This window comes from Oncorhynchus masou, chromosome 6, assembly GCF_036934945.1.
Source record: "Oncorhynchus masou masou isolate Uvic2021 chromosome 6, UVic_Omas_1.1, whole genome shotgun sequence".
NCBI lineage: Eukaryota > Metazoa > Chordata > Actinopteri > Salmoniformes > Salmonidae > Oncorhynchus > Oncorhynchus masou.
The window spans coordinates 16,507,097-16,527,636 of NC_088217.1; the positions used below are offsets into that span (position 1 = coordinate 16,507,097).

At 41.7% G+C, this 20,540-nt stretch overlaps 1 protein-coding gene across 3 annotated transcripts in view; it reads right to left on the bottom strand.

Moving 5' to 3' along the window:
* Positions 1–20,540, bottom strand: part of LOC135541421 (histone deacetylase 7-like) — a 97,488-nt gene that overhangs the window by 65,761 nt on the left and 11,187 nt on the right. Inside the window, exons 1-4 of one of the 3 annotated variants that reach the window (XM_064967657.1) lie at positions 19,180–19,544; positions 18,817–18,885; positions 2,773–2,954; positions 2,270–2,363 (exon numbers count right to left, since the gene is read on the bottom strand). In XM_064967657.1, coding sequence (XP_064823729.1) covers positions 2,270–2,363; positions 2,773–2,901 — 223 coding nt within the window. In that variant the 5' untranslated portion in view covers positions 2,902–2,954; positions 18,817–18,885; positions 19,180–19,544. Of the gene's footprint in view, positions 1–2,269; positions 2,364–2,772; positions 2,955–18,816; positions 18,886–19,179; positions 19,545–20,540 lie in introns of those variants that run through there. The other 2 variants (XM_064967658.1, XM_064967659.1) reach the window with 2 other exon arrangements.

Below are 20,540 nucleotides of genomic sequence, written 5' to 3' on the forward strand. Positions count from 1 at the left end.
AACATGCAGAAATACGAGCCTTAGGTCATTAATATGGTCGAATCCGGAAACTATCATCTCGAAAAAACAAGACGTTTATTCTTTCAGTGAAATACGGAACCGTTCCGTATTTTATCTAAGGGGTGGCATCCATTAGTCTAAATATTCCTGTTACATTGCACAACCTTCGATGTTATGTCATAATTACGTAAAATTCTGGCAAATTAGGCGGCCCAAACTGTTGCAGAAACACTGACTCTGCGTGCAATGAACTCAAGAGAAGTGACACAATTTCACCTGGTTAATATTGCCTGCTAACCTGGATTTCTTTTAGCTTAATATGCAGGTTTCAAAATATATACTTCTGTGTATTGATTTTAAGAAAGGCATTGATGTTCATGGTTAGGTACACCATGAGCAACGATACGCACCGCATCGATTATATGCAACGCAGGACACACTAGATAAACTAGTAATATCATCAACCATGTGTAGTTAACTAGTGATTATGATTGATTGTTTTTTATAAGATAAGTTTAATGCTAGCTAGCAACTTACCTTGGCTTACTGCATTCACGTAACAGGCAGTCTCCTTGTGGAGTGCAACAAGAGGCAGGTGGTTATAGCATAGGACTAGTTAACTGTAAGGTTGCAAGATTGAATCACCCGAGCTGACAAGGTGAAAGTCGTTCTGCCCCTGAATGAGGCAGTTAACCCAACGTTCCTAGGCCGCCATTGAAAGTAAGAATGTGTTCTTAATTGACTTGCTTAGTTAAATAAATATTAAATAAAGGTGTAAAAAAATAATAATAATAAATCGGCCAAATCGGTGTCCAAAAATACCGATTTCCGATTGTTATGAAAACATGAAATTGGCCCTAATTAATAGGCCATTACGATTAATCGGTCGACCTCTAGTAACAACACATCCGCCACGCTGATCCTCAACACAGGGGCCCTTCAGGGCTGCATGCTCAGTCCCCTCCTGTACTCCCTGTTCCATCATGACTGCACGGCCAGGCTCGACTCCAACACCATCATTAAGTTTGCCGATGACACAACAGTGGTAGACAGCCTATATGGAGGAGGACAGAGACCTGGCAGTGTGGTGCCAGGACAAAAACCTCTCCTTCAAGACAAAGGAGATGATTGTGGACTACTAGAAAAAGAGGACCGAGCACGCCCCCATTCTCACCGACGGGGCTGTAGTGGAGCAGGTTGAGAGCTTTAAGTTCCTTGGTGTCCACTTCACCAACAGACTAACATGGCCCAAGCACACCAAGACTGTTGTGAAGAGGGCACAACAAAACCTATTCACCCTTAGGAGACTGAAAAGATTTGGCATGGATCCTCAGATCCTCAAAAGGTTCTACAGCTGCATCATCGAGAGCATCCTGACTGGTTACATCACTGCCTCCGACCACAAGGCACAACAGAGAGTAGTGCATACTTCCCAGCACATCACTGGGGCCAAGCTTCCTGCCATCCAGGACCTCTACACCAGGTGATGTCAGAGGAAGGCCCTAAAAAATGTCAAAGACTCCAGCCACCCTAGTCATAGACTGTTCTCTCTGTTACCACACAGCAAGCAGTACCCGGAGCACCAAGTTTAGGTCTAAGAGGCTTCTAAACAGCTTCTACCCCCAAGCCATAAGAGTCCTGAACATCTAATAAAATGGCTACCCAAACTATTTGCATTGCCCTCCCCTTTTACACTGCTGCTACTCTCTGTTGTTATCATCTATGCATTGTCACTTTAATAACTCTACCTACATGTACATATTACCTCAACTAACCAATGCCCCCACACATTGACTCTGTACCGGTACCCCCCCCCCCCGTATATAGTCTCGCTATTGTTATTTTACTGCTGCTCTTTAATTACTTGTTACCTTTATTTCTTATTCTTACTCATTTTTTTTTACTTCATTGTTGGTTAGGGGCTCGTAAGTAAGCATTTCACTGTAAGGTCTACTGTACCTGATGTACTCAGCACATGTGACTAATACAATTTCATTTGATTTGATATACAGGACAGTGGAGGCTGCTGTGGGGAGGACGGCTCATAATAATGGCTGGAACGGAGCGATTGGAATGGCATCAAACACATGGAAACCATATTTGATAGCATTCCACTGATTACGCTCCTGCCATTACCACAAGCATGTCCTCCCCTATTAAGGTTCCACCAACCTCCTGTGATAGAGTACCATAACATACTGATGAAATTCTACTCGTTTCTATCCCATGCAATGTGTCCTCCACAGGGCCAGGGGGCACAGTTACTTACTTTGCTCACTCTTATCCTTATACATCAGCTGCTGCAGTTCCTGTCTCTTGTCCTGCTCTTTCTCCTGGCAACTCTGCTCCATGTCGTACTCGTACTGAAACGAGACCATTCAGATTTGCATTTAAGCGCACTGGGTTTTCACTAGTTACCACAATCACAAAGTCCCAATTGGCTATATCGTAAACATTCATGAAAACAAAAATTAGCTTTTTGGTCTTAACCACACTGCTAACCTTAAATTAAGGTTAGGGTTAAAATCACCTTTGAAAAGGATACATTTTTGAAATAGGTGTGGTTTATGACTTTGTGGTTGTGGTAACTAGTGATGACCGGCAAACTGGGCCACAGACAATATTCAGGAACTTATATCAGCCCAAGGAAAGGGATCATAGAGATGGAAATAGGGCACACCTCCTATATTTGCCATTGATTGCTTCTGTGACAGCATGGCTAGTGCCATGGAGGGCTATCTCAACTATAAAGTTTGTGAACCGGCTCCTCACGTGGATGTGATGTGGCAGGTGCTTCTGGGAGTCCTGGGCTAAGAATGCTCCTAGGAAGATGGAGTGATGGGGTGCCAGCAAACCCGAGTCAGGCTCGGGACGCACCAACCTCTGGGTACGCAGGTCCATGGGCCACTCTGTCCGGAGTGGTGACGAAGCCTAGCAAGGAACTTGCACATCCACTACAGAGAAAGGGAAGGAAAATAAAAGAGGAGACAAAGACATTAGTTAAGATGATGAGTCAAGGCTTTGTTCGTTAGACTAGATCATTGGAGAGAACGGATAACCTGGGACCGAACCAAAGCTGAGGTGCTGCATTCTAAGCTGAATGAACTTCGTGAATTGGTGTCATCGGTGGGATCTGGGCTGTCCAAAATCCCCAAAATTGATGGCTGGGTTTTCTCTCTCCCTTTCTCTCCTTCTGTCCTCTATTTTTCTCTCTCTTCTTCTCTTGTGTTGTTTCTTTTCGTGGCCCAGTCAAGTCCCCCAGTCAAGGCCTCAATGATGAGGCCTGTGCCGGAACACACTAGAAAAGGGATAGCTGATCCCATGGAATAGTCTACACTTGTGCGATTAAAATATACCAATGATGATATGCACCAGCACATGCACACATGCACGCACACACAGAATCACACACACACCATAATAAATAGCTGTATCCCACACCTGAGGGATATACTACAAAATAGGATCAACGAGTTTAACTTTAATAAGTAACCAGAAAAAGCTATTGATTTTCTGGTTCATTAAAAGAACGTTAAACTTGGGTATGTGTTTTTGTTTGTTGAATCAATTAGACCAAGCTCGTTTCAAGCTTAACTTCCTAAAAAAATAAACAGTTATATCAGAAGATTTAGGCAAGTTAGCTGGCTAACTCATTGATTCTGCTTTGTAGTATTTATAGATGATTCAGGACAATGAACAACTAAATTAGATTGAAACGAAACAATGATGTCTCATTATACAATACTACAATACATGTTTTATTGGTCCATTTGCACAGATATTGTTAATCGTGTTGCTGTCACAGTACCCAACCTGATACACTGGGAGTAGTACAGAGGCTGAGAATAGCAGTGGCCCCATGTTCAAGGGCACAACGGAGGTAGGTAGTATACAAGGATATTAAGGTGTAAGAGAGTACCAGTCCTTACAACAGGCCATTGTTAGATAACGTGACTCAGTGTATGTCAAGTTTATGTGTTGATAGTTTGTATATTATGTAGAATAACAGTCGTTGTACAAGACTCCCAGGAAGAGGAATGTTATCCTTCTCAAATGGACTTGGCTAAAATTACATTCAGTAATAGGAGAGGGAAGAGAGTGAAGAAAGCAGGCAGCCACAGAAAGTCTGAAAGATTGTGTGGAATTTGGGTCAGATACAGTACATGAATCTGTCACCACAATCAAGTTTTAACCAGGAAACAAGGATAAATTTAGCCACAAAAAGTGAGACAATAAAATCAAACTCAGGGCCATGTCCCGTAACAATCGTCCCTTCAATAGGTAGACTGGAGGAGAAATGTTTCGGAGTCATATTGAGGGAGCGGGTTATTGAAGGAACATTTTGTGGGCATCACGGTTAAAAATGCTTGTTGAAACATTGTGTTCATTTATCTGGGTCAGGAATCAGCCTAGTCATGCCCAGTTTGTCTGCAGTAAGTGTAGACGAATGGAAATTGACCACATAATATGTATAGGGCATTGATGGAAGAGTACCTGGCTGTGAAAAACAATATTGCACAAGGCTCGTTACTACAGAACCCGACTTTCCTCAAAAGTTTACCGATTCAACTTACACCACCATGTCATGTTTATGTGTCAAAAAGATTGATACATGAATCCTCCTCCAAACAGTTTCAATGTATTATTTTGTGTATTTTTTTTATTGGAGCCAGTGGGTCTGGCGATGAATATGTAGCGAGGGCCAGCCGACTGGAGCATACAGGTCGCAGTGGTGGGGGGTATAAGGGGCTTTAGTGACAGAACGGATGGCACTGTGATAAACTGCATCCAGTTTGCTGAGTAGAGTGTTGGAAGCAATTTTGTAGATGGCATCGCCGAAGTCGAGGATTGGTAGGATAGTCAGTTTTACTAGGGTAAGTTTGGCGGCGTGAGTGAAGGAGGCTTTGTTGCGGAATAGAAAGCCGACTCTAGATTTGATTTTCGATTGGAGATGTTTGATATGAGTCTGGAAGGAGAGTTTACAGTCTAGCCAGACACCTAGGTACTTATAGATGTCCACATATTCAAGGTCGGAACCATCCAGGGTGGTGATGCTAGTCAGGCGTTCAATGGCCTTGCATTGAATGTGATATTAAAGGTACTGCAGATATAAATTAATGGACAGACAAGGAGGGAGGAGACAACTTAACATAATAAACACAACTTAACACGTAATAAAAGTGTTAGATACCCTATTTAGCGTTGGTCCGATGAGAAACTAACTGTACTGCATCAAAAAACAACAATCAACTTCACTCAGCATACCTGTACATAGTACCACAGACAGACATTATATCATCAGAGATCCAAGCCCAATGTTTTTAAGGGATGAACTATAGCACTTTTTAACCAATATTATTGCAGATCCAGGAACCATGTGAACTGACACCTTGCAGGTTTGATAGAAGTCTGCCCTGTATCTAAGCTGTTTTTGATTTGTTAAAAAAGTTTGAAATATCCAATAAATGTTGTTCCACTTCATGATTGTGTCCCACTTGTTGTTGATTCTTCACAAAAAAATACAGTTTTATATCTTTATGTTTGAAGCCTGAAATGTGGCAAAAGGTCGCAAAGTTCTAGGGGGGCGAATACTTTCGCAAGGCACTGTATATATACTGTATTCTATTGTATTTTAGTCAATGCCACTCCGACATTGGTCGTGATAATATTTATATATTTCTTAATTCCATTCTTTGACTTTTAGATGTGTGTGTGTTGTGAATTGTTAGATATTACTCTACTGTTGGAGCTAGGAACACAAGCATTTCGCTACACCGACAATAACATCAGCTAAATATGTGTATTGTGACCAATAAAATGTGATTTGGTTTGCATTTATTAAATATCCAGTGTGGTACTTCAGCATGGACAAATCTATTAACGTTGCCATTTCCTTTCATCTTTGAAAAGAAAAACAGCTACGGGAATTACCCAGAGGCAGCAGAATAGCATGTATTACCAGAAGAGTGTGTTTTCAGAGGAAATTGTGGGGGGCGCGCACACACACACCTTGAAGAGACCTAAAGAGTATCACCATGACATCAAAGAGAAGGGCAGGAATAGGACAAGGCTAGCCAAAGGATACTTCATAACCACACTGAGACACGTATAACATTTGTAACTATCTGAATAACACTCTGTAATTCAGATCAGTGACTCAAGGCCCGGAGGCCACAAATCAGGTCCTCCATCTTATTCATTATGATTTAAAAAGCTAAACTGATCCTAGATCAGTAGCCCTATTTTGAGACACTTTGTGAATATGGGCCCATATGGTAAAGGTATGCTGAAAGCTACTCATAACTTTAAATCATAAGATCCACAATGTATTTGAAGAATAGAGGGGGAAACAACAATGATATGAACTTCTCTGTTGATCAGAGTGCCTGTTGATCAGAGTGCCTGTTGATCTGCAAGTCTTAGTGTCTGTTGATCTGAGTGTCTGTTGACCCATGTGTCTGTTGATCTGAGTGTCTGTTGACCCGTGTGTCTGTTGATCTGAGTGTCTGTTGACCCGTGTGTCTGTTGATCTGAGTGTCTGTTGACCCGTGTGTCTGTTGATCTGAGTGTCTGTTGACCCGTGTGTCTGTTGATCTGAGTGTCTGTTGACCCGTGTGTCTGTTGATCTGAGTGTCTGTTGACCCGTGTGTCTGTTGATCTGAGTGTCTGTTGACCCGTGTGTCTGTTGATCTGCACGTCTGTTGACCCGTGTGTCTGTTGATCTGAGTGTCTGTTGATCTGAGTGTCTGTTGATCTGAGTGTCTGTTGATCTGAGTGTCTGTTGATCTGAGTGTCTGTTGACCCGTGTGTCTGTTGATCTGAGTGTCTGTTGACCCGTGTGTCTGTTGATCTGTGTCTGTTGACCCGTGTGTCTGTTGATCTGAGTGTCTGTTGACCCGTGTGTCTGTTGATCTGAGTGTCTGTTGACCCGTGTGTCTGTTGATCTGAGTGTCTGTTGACCCGTGTGTCTGTTGATCTGAGTGTCTGTTGATCAGAGTGTCTGTTGATCAGAGTGCCTGTTGATCAGAGTGCCTGTTGATCTGCACGTCTCAGTGTCTGTTGACCCGTGTGTCTGTTGATCTGAGTGTCTGTTGACCCGTGTGTCTGTTGATCTGAGTGTCTGTTGACCCGTGTGTCTGTTGATCTGAGTGTCTGTTGACCCGTGTGTCTGTTGATCTGAGTGTCTGTTGACCCGTGTGTCTGTTGATCTGAGTGTCTGTTGACCCGTGTGTCTGTTGATCTGAGTGTCTGTTGACCCGTGTGTCTGTTGATCTGAGTGTCCGTTGACCCGTGTGTCTGTTGATCTGAGTGTCTGTTGACCCGTGTGTCTGTTGATCTGCACGTCTGTTGATCTGAGTGTCTGTTGACCCGTGTGTCTGTTGATCTGAGTGTCTGTTGACCCGTGTGTCTGTTGATCTGAGTGTCTGTTGACCCGTGTGTCTGTTGATCTGAGTGTCTGTTGACCCGTGTGTCTGTTGATCTGAGTGTCTGTTGACCCGTGTGTCTGTTGATCTGAGTGTCTGTTGACCCGTGTGTCTGTTGATCTGAGTGTCTGTTGACCCGTGTGTCTGTTGATCTGAGTGTCTGTTGACCCGTGTGTCTGTGTATTTGAGTGTCTGCAGATCTGTGTGTCTATTGATGCAGGGTGTCTGTGGCTAAAAATAGACATGAGAACAAACTTAAAGTCTGTTGAAATCTTCACTTTCACAACCATCATTATTCTCTCTAAGATGCTGCAACAACCTAACACCACACACACACCATACATCCTGTTGCTAAAGTTAGTCTACACAATTGACATCCTTCTGGTTAATTTAGGCAAGCAGATGCTGCTACTTCGTTTGAATGGGATCACTTTACTTGCCATTTCTTGCATTATACACTGTATGTGTGTGTGTGTGTGCGTGTGTGTGTGTACCTATGTGTGTGCATGTCTGTATTAGAGGTTAACCGATTATGATTTTAACGCTGATACAGATTATTGGAGGAGCAAAAAAAGCAGATACCGATTAATCGATCGATATACATATATATATATATAAAAATATAAAAGTGTTCATTGTTCATTCAGTATTGTTGTAATTTTAATTATTACACACATATATATATATATATGACAATACTGATGTTGTACTATATACTGTTGTGTATATATACAACAATACTGAATGAACAATGAACACTTTTATTTTAACTTAATATAATACATAAATAAAATCAATATAGTCTCAAGTAAATAATGAAACCTGTTCAATTTGGTTTAAATAATGCAAAAACAGTGTTGGAGAAGAAAGTAAAAGTGCAATATGTGCCATGTAAAAAAAGCTAACGCCTTGCTCAGAATATGAGAACATGGTGGTTCCTTTTAACATGAGTCTTCAATATTCCCAGTTAAGAAGTTTTAGGTTGTAGTTATTGTAGGAATTAGGATGCGTTGATTATTTCTCTCTATACCATTTGCATTTCATATACCTTTGACTATTGGATGTTCTTATAGGCACTATAGTATTGCCAGCCCAATCTTGGGAGTTCATAGGTTTGAAGCCATAAACAGCACTGTGCTTCAAGCATTGTGAAGAGCTGCTGGCAAACTCAGCAAAGTGCTGTTTGAATGAATGCTTACGAGCCTGCTGCTGCCTACCACCGCTCAGTCAGACTGCTCTTTCAAATATTAAATCATAGACTTAAATATAATAAACACACAGAAATTTGAGCCTTAGGTCATTAATATGGTCAAATCTGGAAACTATCGTTTAGTAAACAAAACATTTATTTCTTCAGTGAAAAACATAACGGTTCTGTATTTTAGCAAACAGATGGCAGTCAGCCCTAAGTCTAAATATCTTTAATTTTACCTTTATTTAAGTCAGTTAAGAACAAATGTTTATTTTCAATGACGGCCTAGGAACAGTGGGTTAATTGCCTTGTTCAGTGGCAGATCGACTGTCACGAATAGTACCGATGTTGACTCCCCTTCTGGTTCAGGTGGCGCTCGGCGGTCGTCGTCGCCGGTCTACTAGCTGCCACCGATCCTTTGTTCTGTGTTCGTTTGTTTGTCTAATTGGTTTCACCTGTTCCTTGTTTGGTTGTTAGGGTGGGGCTATTTAAGTTGGTTTAGCCCGCTTCTGTTTGTGCGGGCTTGTTCTACTGTATTGTGAGAGGTGTTAGTATTTTGTGTTGGGTTTTACGCTGTCCTAGTATTTTACCATAAGGGTCCTATTTGTTTTATAGTTCGCCTGTGTTGGGTAAATACTATTTTGATCTTTTGATAACGGACATTAAAGCGTGTTTTTTCCCGCATCCTTTGCTCTCTGCGCCTGACTCCACACACTCACTCATTGAGCGTTACATCGACAGATTTTTACTTTGTCAGCTCGAGGATTGGATCTTGCAACCTTTCGGTCACTAGTCCAACACTCTAACCACTAGGCTACCTGCCGCACAACCTAGGTTACATTGCACAACCTTCAATGTTATGTCATATTTATGTCAAATTCTGGCAAATTAATTATGGACTTTGTTAGGAAGAAATGGTCTCGCAACGAGCCAGGCAGCCAAAACTGCTACATATACCCTGACTTTGCTTGCACTGAACACAAGAGAAGTGACACAATTTCCCTAGTTAATATTGCCTGCTAACATACATTTCTTTAAACTAAATGTGCAGGTTCAAAAATATATACTTCTGAGTATTGATTTTTAGGAAGGCATTGATGCTTATGGTTAGGTACATTAAAATGTCAGACTTGATTTGTCCTGAAGAAAAATGTATCAACCGCTATAAAACATTTTTTTATAATCTACATTATTGTTCACATTTCCCGTTGCTGCAGGATTATCTTCCTGCTGTAGCAAATTGGCTCAAATTAAGATCCTACCGTCCATCTGGAAGTACTTTAAATCTGTGTGTGTGTGTGTGTGTGTGCGTCAGTCAAGTTACTAGTGGACATTTGTCTCTTTACGGGAGCACAACACGTTGAAGTAGAATACAGTGCATTTGGAAAGTATTCAAACCCTTTATTTTTTACGTATTCTGCCACATTACAGCCTTATACAAAAAAAATTTGCAAATATATTTAAAAGATTATAATTAATAGCACATTTACATAAGTATTCAGACCCTTTACTCAGTACTGTTAAAGCACCTTTGGTAGCGATTACAGCCTTGAGTCTGCTTGTGTATGACCCTACAAGCTTGGCACACCTGTATTTGGGGAGTTTCTCTCAATCTTCATTGCAGATCCTCTCAAGCTCTGTCAGGCTGGATGGGGAGCATCGCTGCACAGCTATTTTCAGGTCTCTCCAGAGATGTTCGATCAGGTTAAAGTCGGGCTCTGGCTGGGCCACTCAAGAACATTCAGAGACTTGTCCTGAAGCCACTCCTTCGTTGTCTTGGCTGTGTGCTTCGATTTGTTGTCCTGTTGGAAGGTGAACCTTCGCCCCAGTCTGAGATCCTGAGCACTGTGGAGCAGCATCAAGGATCTCTCTGTACTTCGCTCCATTAATCTTTCCCCTTGATCCTGACTTGTCTCCCAGTCCCTCTCCAAATCAAGTCCAATCAAATGAATTTACCACAGGTGGACTCCAATCAAGTTGTAGGCATTTCTGCTTTAATTATTTATTTATTTTTAATTTCGAAAAAAGAGTTTTTGCTTTGTCATTATGGGGTATTGTGTGTAGATTGTTGAGGCACATGTTTGTAATAAGGCTGTAATGTAACAAAATGTGTAAAATGTCTGAATACTTTCCAAATGCTCTGCATGTAGGCAACTAGGCATTTATTTAGTGTCAGATGTTGGTTAACATTTGTGTCACTGTGTATATTCCAGCAAAAAGTGTACATATGTTCAAATGCATGTGTGTGTGTGCGTGTGTGCGTGTGTGTGTGTGTGTGTGTGTGTGTCTCTATATACACTACAATACCATAATAATGTGGACACCTGCTTGTCAAAAATCTCCTTCCAAAACCATGGTCCCCCCTTTGCTACTATAACAGCCTTCTCTTCTGGGAAGGCTTTCCACTAGATGTTGGAACATTGCTGAGGGGACATGGTTCCATTCAGCCACAAGAGCAAGAGCATTAGTGAGGTCAGGCAGTGATGTTGGGTGATTAGGCCTGGCTTGCAGTCGGCATTCCAATTCATCCCAAAGGTGATCGATAGGGTTGAGGTCAGGTCTCTGTGCAGGCCAGCCAAGTTCTTCCACACCGATCTCGACAAACCATTTCTAAATGGACCTCGCTTTGTGCACGGGGCATTGTCATGCTGAAACAGGAAAGGGCCTTCCCCAAACTGTTGCCACAAAGTTAGAAGCGCAGAATGGTCTAGAATGTTACTGTATGCTGTAGCGTTAAGATTTCCCTTCACTGTAACTAAGGAGCCTAAACCAAACTATGAAAAACAGCCCCAAGCCATTATTCCTTCCCCACCAAACTTTACAGTTGTCACTATGCATTCGGGCATAGGTAGCGTTCTCCTGGAACCTGCGAAACTCAGATTAGTCTGTTGGACTGCCAGATGGTGAAGTGTGATTCATCACTCCAGAGAACACGTTTCCACTGCTCCAGTCCATTGGCGGCGAGCAAGCTTTACACCACTCCAGCCAACACTTGGCATTGCGCATGGTGATCTTAAGCTTGTGCACAGCTGCTCGGTCATGGAAACCCATTTCTTTAAGCTCCTGACAAACAGTTCTAGTGCTGATGTTGCTTCCAGAGGCAGTTTGGAACTTGGTAGTGAGTGTTGCAACCGAGGACAGACAATTTTTGCGCAACGAACTTCAGCACTTGGCGGTCCTGTTCTGTGAGCTTGTGTGGCCTACCACTTTGCTGAGCCATTGTTGCTCCTAGACATTTCCACTTTACAATAACAACACTTACAGTTGACCTGTGCAGCTCTTGCAGGGCAGACATTTGATGAACTGACTTGTTGGACAGATGGCATCCGATGATGGTGCCACGTTGAAAGTCACTGAGCTCTTCAGTAAGGCCAATCTACTGCCAATGTTTGTCTATAGAGATTGCGTGGCTGTGTGTTTGATCTTATACAACTGTCAGCAATGGCTGTGGCTGAAATAGCAGAATCCACTAATTTGAAGGGTTGTCCACATACTTTTGCATATATAGTGTATTTATAGCATCATTCAACTTGTCATTTACACTCGTGTCTTTGTGAGTGTACTGTGTGTGTGTTTGTGTGTGGTATATATGCATGTCTGTCAATGTATTTATAGTGTCACGATTTGCATCCACACACTTCAATCTCTGTGTGTGTGTGCGTGGCGCGTGTGTGTGTATGGAGTCCTATGGAGGGTGTGTGTGCCTGTCAATATGTTCAGCCTCATACGGAGTCCTATGGAGGATGTGTGTGCCTTTCAATATGTTCAGCCTTGTATGGAGTCTTATGGGGGGGGGGGGGTGGAAGAGTATGTTAACTTAAACAAACCATGCAATTGGCCATGTTACGCACATAAAACAGCATAGAGTGCATGCCTAAGTCGTACTTACATAGTGTGTACACTAGACAACTATTTACAGAAAAGCTATTCGCCTTATTTTTAAAAGCCACAATGATGAAGTAACAACTTCCTCATACTTGACTACTGGGTGGCACAAAGACATTGTGGATGGAGGCGCTCTCTCTCATTCTCTCGCTCTCTCCCTCTCTCTCCAAGCGGTCTTTCTCTTTTTTACTCTCTTTCTACCTCTCTCTATTATTTATTTCACTCTCTCTTTCTATGTAGCTCTCTTTCACTCTTTCTCTCTGTTAATTCTGTAATTCATCCTTTCCAATGGTAACTGTGTTGGAACACCATTGGCCGATCTATCAAAAGGTCAGAGGTCAAAGTCATGGAGGTATCAAGTTCTTTCACAATGTCGATCCCCTCAGGGCTAAGATGTGGGCTCTCTGACTCAGAGTTGAGAGACGAGAGAGAGACATGAGAAAGAGTTAGAGAAAGAGAGACGTGGGAGAAAGAGCAAGAGAGACATGAGAAAGAGACAAAAAGAGAGAGAGAAATGAGAGAGAGACATGTGAGAAAGAGAAACATGAGAGAGTGCAACAAGAGAGAGAAACATATAGATAGTCACAAGCTCACCAGTACTTTAGAATTCTTCACGGCTAAAACAGACTCACAGTTGTTAAACCATATTGTTGCTGTTGTTTTTTTCTCAGGAGACAGTTCAGAACTCCATGAGAGCCATTTTTTGGGCTGAAAAGTACGAACAACAAAGTGTAAAAACTGTGGTAACATGCTCAGAAGGAGAGGATCATAACAATGTCATGCAGGGTTGGCCGATATTACGATAGTATCGGATATCGAAGATGATTGACAGATATTATCAATAGCGACGACATCATGGTGTGACGGACGATGTATAGCCTATTTCAACTTGACTGGCACCAAGCAGTTAAGAGCTGACCGGGCAGCCCACAGCAGGGTCATGCCAGGTGGCCTATTCTAGGGATAGGCATGAGTAATTGTGTACTCAAAAGGAAGTCAAAGCTCGATCTTTAAGCAGAGCTAAACAAAAAAAATGTACACTGCAAAACTATTCAGTGGAATGTGCTTTGTGGCTGCCCAAACGGGATGAGACAGTGATAAGGGCTTGGGAAATAAGAGTGTCTGCCAAATTATCCAATCAACCATAGGCTTCTATAAGCAAGAGCCACTGTTGAGGTTACAGCCTTTTTGAAGATTGTGTTTCACAAAAATATATCCAGTTGATATAAAATATAACCCGTTTCAATAAATTTATCTTGACATTGATATTGTGTTGTGTGAAAAAACTGCATATTTTACGGTGGCAGTTTATTGTCCCCAGCACAAGGTGCACCTGTGTAATGATCATGTTGTTTAATCAGCTTCTTAATATGTCACACCTGTCATGTGGATGGATGAATTATCTTGGCAAAGCAGAAATGCTCACTAACAGGGATGTAAACAAATGTGTGCAAACAATTTGTGAGAAATAAGCTTTTTGTGCGTATGGAACATTTCTGGGATATTTAAATTTCAGTTCATGAAACATGGGACAAACACTTTACATGTTGCATTTACATTTTTGTTCAGTGTATATGGGGAAATTTAGCAATTAGGATTTGTTATCTGTAATGGTTATGTTAAATGAGGCATTGTTGCTCACTGTTGGCTTATAGATAAATGCTCACATATTGTTTCCCAGTGCATTGCTTGTGTTCTAAAAATAGTTTACTTTATTTTATTTCTAGGAAAAAATCATGAGAGTACTCGAACAGTCAAGAAATGTCAAATGCTTACCTTTGCTATAGCCTGCATTACTTATTTCAATAAATATGTTATGATCTATTGACAAAATGCAAGAGAACGATGTAGACAGAGCGAAGATGTTCACCAAGGCGGCGCAAAATATCCAGTCAGAAAATAGGTTCATTTTTTTCTCCCTCCGAATGGCAGTTCATATGGCGACAGCCTAGTTTTTATTTTATCACAGGCACTCCCGTGTTGAATTATTTTAAAACCCTCATTTTGTCTTTTCTCTCCATTTGATATGAGTATGACTTCAGTTTTATGCATTCTGTCTTTCTCCTTCCCCCATCCCGACACTTCATGATCAAACAATAAATGTATCTAACAGCGTTCTCTGAAGTTGTTTTTGAATACCCTATAAACAAACATGATAGGCCTAAATAAATAAAGAGAGATTGAACAAACCAAGATAGAAAAATTTAACGAGTAGTTTGAACAAACCTTACAGTTGATCAAAGCTTAGTCTAAAATAAATGATTCATGCATCCCTCCTCTTTGCTTTTGCTAACCCAATGGACTAAAGCAAAATCATACTAATTAAAATAGCCTATCAAAAGCATTAATACAAGTTATTAAGAGTATTTCCCAAATAGGCTATTCTAATAACGTGTTTAATGTCCTAAAGTTGCAGCTTTCAAATGGGAACAATTTTGTAGGTCAGAGACCAGATGGAAAAATCGAATGAGGAGTCAAAAGAAAACTTACAGCTAAACAAAGCTTATGAAAGAAACAAAGTGTAGAGTAGGTCTATTTCCATAGCCTATCATTAGTAATGTATAGGACCTACACACAACATACAGAAGCCTAAGCCTAATAAGAGAGGGAAACGAGGCTAAATGTGAATCATTGAATAATTATCAGCAGAGTTTCTTGTTCTTGTTCAGGATTACCGAACGGGCACGCAGGACACGTGCACCGGGACCCCCAACTTCCAGGGGGACCCTAACCACTAAATTTGTTTTAAAACTGCACATTTTTCTCTATGCATATGGCAAAATGTGTTGAAATGCAGGCTTTGGCGCACACAGTCACACACCTTATTCGTGCCACATCCCCTCTCATCCCTCCTGTAGTATGCAAGCTCCTTTTTAGCAGTCTTTTATTTTATTTTATTAAACGATACCATCGTATATATCATGATGTTTTATGTGTACTTAAAGGACAACATTTGACGTCGCCCAATCCTAATGTCATGAGACTGACTTGATGCATGTGCTGACTTATAGATACGGTATAACACAGGTGTGACACATTACACCAAAAGTAACCATTGTTGATGAGGCATTTGATATTTATATCAATGCACCTCTCAATAAATGCCTCTACATTTACATCATTTAGCAGATGCTCTTATCCAGAGCGACTTACTGTAGTGAGTGCATACATCTGTCATACCTCTTTTCTGTCCAGTACCCCATTGCTGCAAATGCCATACTCTACCAACTGAGCCACACGGGAGAGTAGTTTGAGACAAACATGCGCCCGCCCACACACACACACACACAAATTCCAACACTCGAGGTACACACAATTCCAACACTCTGTGTACATTCCAATGTAAATACCTACAACCACAGTGACAGGCACACAGCATTATAAAAGAGGAAATAGGGCATACATGACATCAAAAGATTCTTCAGTGGTAATCGTAACCGTAAAACTCAATATTCATCCAAACTATTTAAGTGTGTGTGTGGTCAGCTGAATTGATGTAAAACCAGGAAGAGGCAACAATGATGTTCACCTCTTGTCTTTTCTAGCCCACAACACTGTCCCCATTGTCAGCACTGCTCTCTCTCACTGCGCTCTCTCGTACAGCCGGGAAACACTGGGGATTTTAGGTTAGCCAGTGGTTTTTCAGTAGAAAATACACACGTACAATTGCAATAGCCTAATGTGTCAGGTGGTGTGAGGTGTAGTAGCCCAATGGGTGCCACTCTGTAATGCTCCCCAGTGATTAGTCTCAGGCACGACATCACAAACAGATCTGTGACCAAGCTAAAGTAACTTTATTTCCCATAAAAGTCTACCAAGAGATGGTACAGCATGTTCAGTTGCTGGAGGGAAACACAAAAATAGCATCAAGCGTATTATCGAGAAAACACACCATCACTTCATTGATGCATATCAATCGACTAGCAACCAAAGTCGTTGTGGTGGTCTTCTTTCTAAAGAGAAAGGGTAATGGCCATCCATTTGATATTCAATAATAAATGTACTATTAATTAATAACTTGGCATGTTTTGTGTGTACCCCATGTTCTTTTAAACAATAGAATATGATTGTCAGAAATCATATAGACGATCAAACAAGAGTTTCAAACAAGCAGACAAAACATGAAGCAGACTTAATTCCATGAGGAAAACAGTCCTAGTATTGGAGCCAAACTGCCCCCTGTTGTCACCCTGTCCAATTTGTACATTTTCCAAGCAATAGCACACAATACTTTACATAATACTTTACATATACCATCGATAAGAGACATTACTGTGCAGCTGTATTCATTGACCTGGCCAAGGCTTTTGACTCTGTCAATCACCACATTCTTATTGGCAGACGCAACAGCCTTGGTTTCTCAAATGATTGCCTCGCCTGGTTCACCAACTACTTCTCTGATAGAGCTCAGTGTGTCAAATCGGAGGGCCTGTTGTCCGGACCTCTGGCAGTCTCTATGGGGGTGCCACAGGGTTCAATTCTCGGGCCGACTCTCTTCTCTGTATACATCAATGATGTTGCTCTTGCTGCTGGTGATTCTCTAATCCACCTCTACACAGACGACACCATTCTGTATACTTCTGGCCCTTCTTTGGACACTGTTAACTAACCTCCAGACAAGCAACAATGCCTTTACAACTCTCCTTCCGTGGCCTCCAACTGCTCTTAAACGCAAATAAAACTAAATGCATGATATTCAACCAATCATTGCCCGCACCTGCCCGCCCATCCAGCATCACTACTCTGGACGGCTCTGACTTAGAATACGTGGACAACTACAAATACCTAGGTGTCTGGCTAGACTGTAAACTCTCCTTCCAGACTCACATTAAGCATTTCCAATCAAAAATTAAATCTAGAATCGGCTTCCTATTTCGCAACAAAGCTTCCTTCACTCATGCTGCCGAACATACCCTCATAAAACTGACCATCCTACCGATCCTTGACTTTGGCGATGTCATCTATAAAATAGCCTCCAACACTCTATTCAGCAAACTGAATGTAGTCTATCACATTGCCATCCGTTTTGTCACCAAAGCCCCATATACTACCCACCACTGCGACCTGTACGCTCTCGTTGGCTGGCCCTCGCTTCATACTCGTCGCCAAACCCACTGGCTACAGGTTATCTACAAGTCTCTACCAGGTAAAGCCCCGCCCTATCTCAGCTCACTGGTCACAATAGCAGCACCCACTCGTAGCACACGCTCCAGCAGGTATATCTCACTGGTCACCCCCAAAGCCAATTCCTCCTTTGGTCACCTTTCCTTCCAGTTCTCTGCTGCCACTGACTGGAACGAACTGCAAAAATCAATGAAGCTGGAGATTCCCATCTCCCTCACTAGCTTTAAGAACCATCTGTCAGAGCAGCTCACAGATCACTGCACCTGTTCATAGCCCATCTGTATACAGCCCATCTATCTACCTCATCCCCATACTGTATTTATTTATTTTGCTCCTTTTGCACCACAGTATCTCTACTTGCACATCCATCTTTGGCACATCTACCATTCCAGTGTTTAATTGCCATATTGTAATTACTTCGCCACCATGGCCTATTTATTGCCTTAACTCCCTTATTTGACCTAATTTGCACTCACTGTATATATACTTTGTTTTCTACTGTATTATTGACTGTATGTTTTGTTCATTCCATGTGTAACTCTGTGTTGTTGTATGTGTTGAAATGCTATGCTTTATCTTGGCCAGGTCGCAGTTTCAAATGAGAACTTGTTCTCAACTAGCTTACCTGGTTAAATAAAGGTGAAATACATTTTTAAAAATATACCAAGTTCCTAAAAGACTATGTATGGGTTGGTTTTCCAGACAATCCTGGGCTTAAAAGCTATTTCAATGGAGATGCCCCATTGAGTATGCTCTTTTATCCAGGACAGGGCTTAATCTGTGTCCCCGAAACCACCCCCAATACAAATGACCTTGACTAACCTGTAACCCTCACAATGACATTTCAGGTAAAGTGATACTAATACAATGTCACACTGTTTAGATCATTTTTTAAAAATCTCATCAACACACAAATGCAGACAAACAAACACACACCACACACACACACACAGTGAATTAAGTTGGTTATCTGAGAGGGATGGAGAAAGAGAGGAAGAGAACGAGATTTGGAATTGTGGTGTCAATTCCTCTGGCATGGCTCATGTGAAACTGTGTAACTATTTCCTCACACTACGACCTCATCCCGCCTATTGTCTGTGTGTGTGTAATACTCTCATTTGTCCAGTTTTGTTCCTCTCTCTCTCTCTCTCTCTCTCTATACCTTGATATTGGTAAAATATGGAATCCTACCTGTCACTGTCGAAAAACCTATTTCAGGTCCATCTGTCTCTATTTCAGTTCCAGATTCTATATGTCCATCTGTTATGTGAGGAAAAACAATCATGAATTTTACAACATTCAGCACTGAGCGCGTATTGAGGTGCATCCTTTAGATGCATCATCACTTTCGAGTTAATTCTGAAGCACAAGACAACGCAACAGGTATAGATGCAGTATCAACAACGTGTGTAAATGAAAAAGCTCGTTGACATTTCACACGCGCTAAAACATCGCCACAATTCTTCCATTAAAATGTAAACCAAGGATTCAAGATGATATTGCAAATTCAAATTGTACAAAATACAAGAGTGGACAGAATAATAAGTAACCTACCTCAGTCACTAGGCTATTTGACACATTTGCGATCCGTTTCCTACCATCTTGACAAATGAAGTCTTCCACACTGATATTAATTAGCGAATAAAATGCAAGAAGTGAGGAACACGTGCACCAATTTTGCGATTCATGTGTTCCTCTTGAATGGTCCAACAGCACACTTGACAAAAACGTTGTTGATACAGGCTAATGAAAAATATGGTTAACTTCTCTCTCACACATACACTGACACACGCCTCAGCGATGCGCGTCTATAATTGAAGACAAGACTAAAAAGTAAGCGAGACTTGTTGACTTCATCTGTCTAACTATACATTGTTGAAGCTAACTTGAAGCGGAGCTGTTTTTGAGCAGATCTGTCAATCTCACGTTCATCTCATTTCAGGAACAGTAAACTGAACCAGTTTACTGAATCAGGGCTCCACCTGCTGAACCCATTACGATACTTCGCTCGTTTGTCCGAGAGTGCGCGCGCCCATTTTATCATACTGATCGACCTGTCTGACTCATGTCCACACCCTGACACTGAATCAGCTCACTCTAAACACACACATGTACGTGATACAGAAACAGCACATTCAAGCAAACACACTGGCACTCTGTCTCACACGTACACACACGCACATGCACACACTCAATCGAGAGATTGCATTACGATAATAACGAATAGGCTGTATCAAGGATGTGGTGTATTGTGTTGATGAAGAGGATTTCGAGTTTATACACAAAAACAGAAGCTCTGTCAGGTTGAAATAGCGCAGCTATTTTCAGGTCTCTCAGAAAATGTTAAATCGGGTTCAAGTCCAGGCTCTGGCTTGGCCACTCATGGACATTCAGAGACTTGTCCAGATGCTATTACTGCGTTGTCTTAGCTGTGTGCTTAGGGTCGTTGTCCTGTTGGAAGGTGAACTATCGCCTCAGTCTGAAGACCTGACAGCTCTGGAGCAGGTTTTCATCAAGGATCTCTCTGTACTTTGCTCTGTTCATCTTTGCCTTGATCCTGACTAGTCTCCCAGTCCCTGCTGCTGAAAAACATCCCCAGAACATGATGCTGCACCACCATGCTTCACCGTAGGGATGATGCCAGGTTTCCTCCAGATGTGACACTTGGCATTCAGGCCAAAGAGTTCAATCTTGGTTTCATCAGACCAGAGAATCTTGTTTCTCATGGTCTAATAGTCTTTAGGTGCCTTTTGTCAAACTCCAAACGGGCTGTCATGCGCCTTTTTACTGTGGAGTGGCTTCATTCTGGACACTACCATAAAGGCCTGATTGGTGGAGTTCTGCAGAGATGGTTGTCTTTCTGGAAGGTTCTCCCATCTCCACAGAGGAACCCTAGAGCTCTGTCAAAATGACCA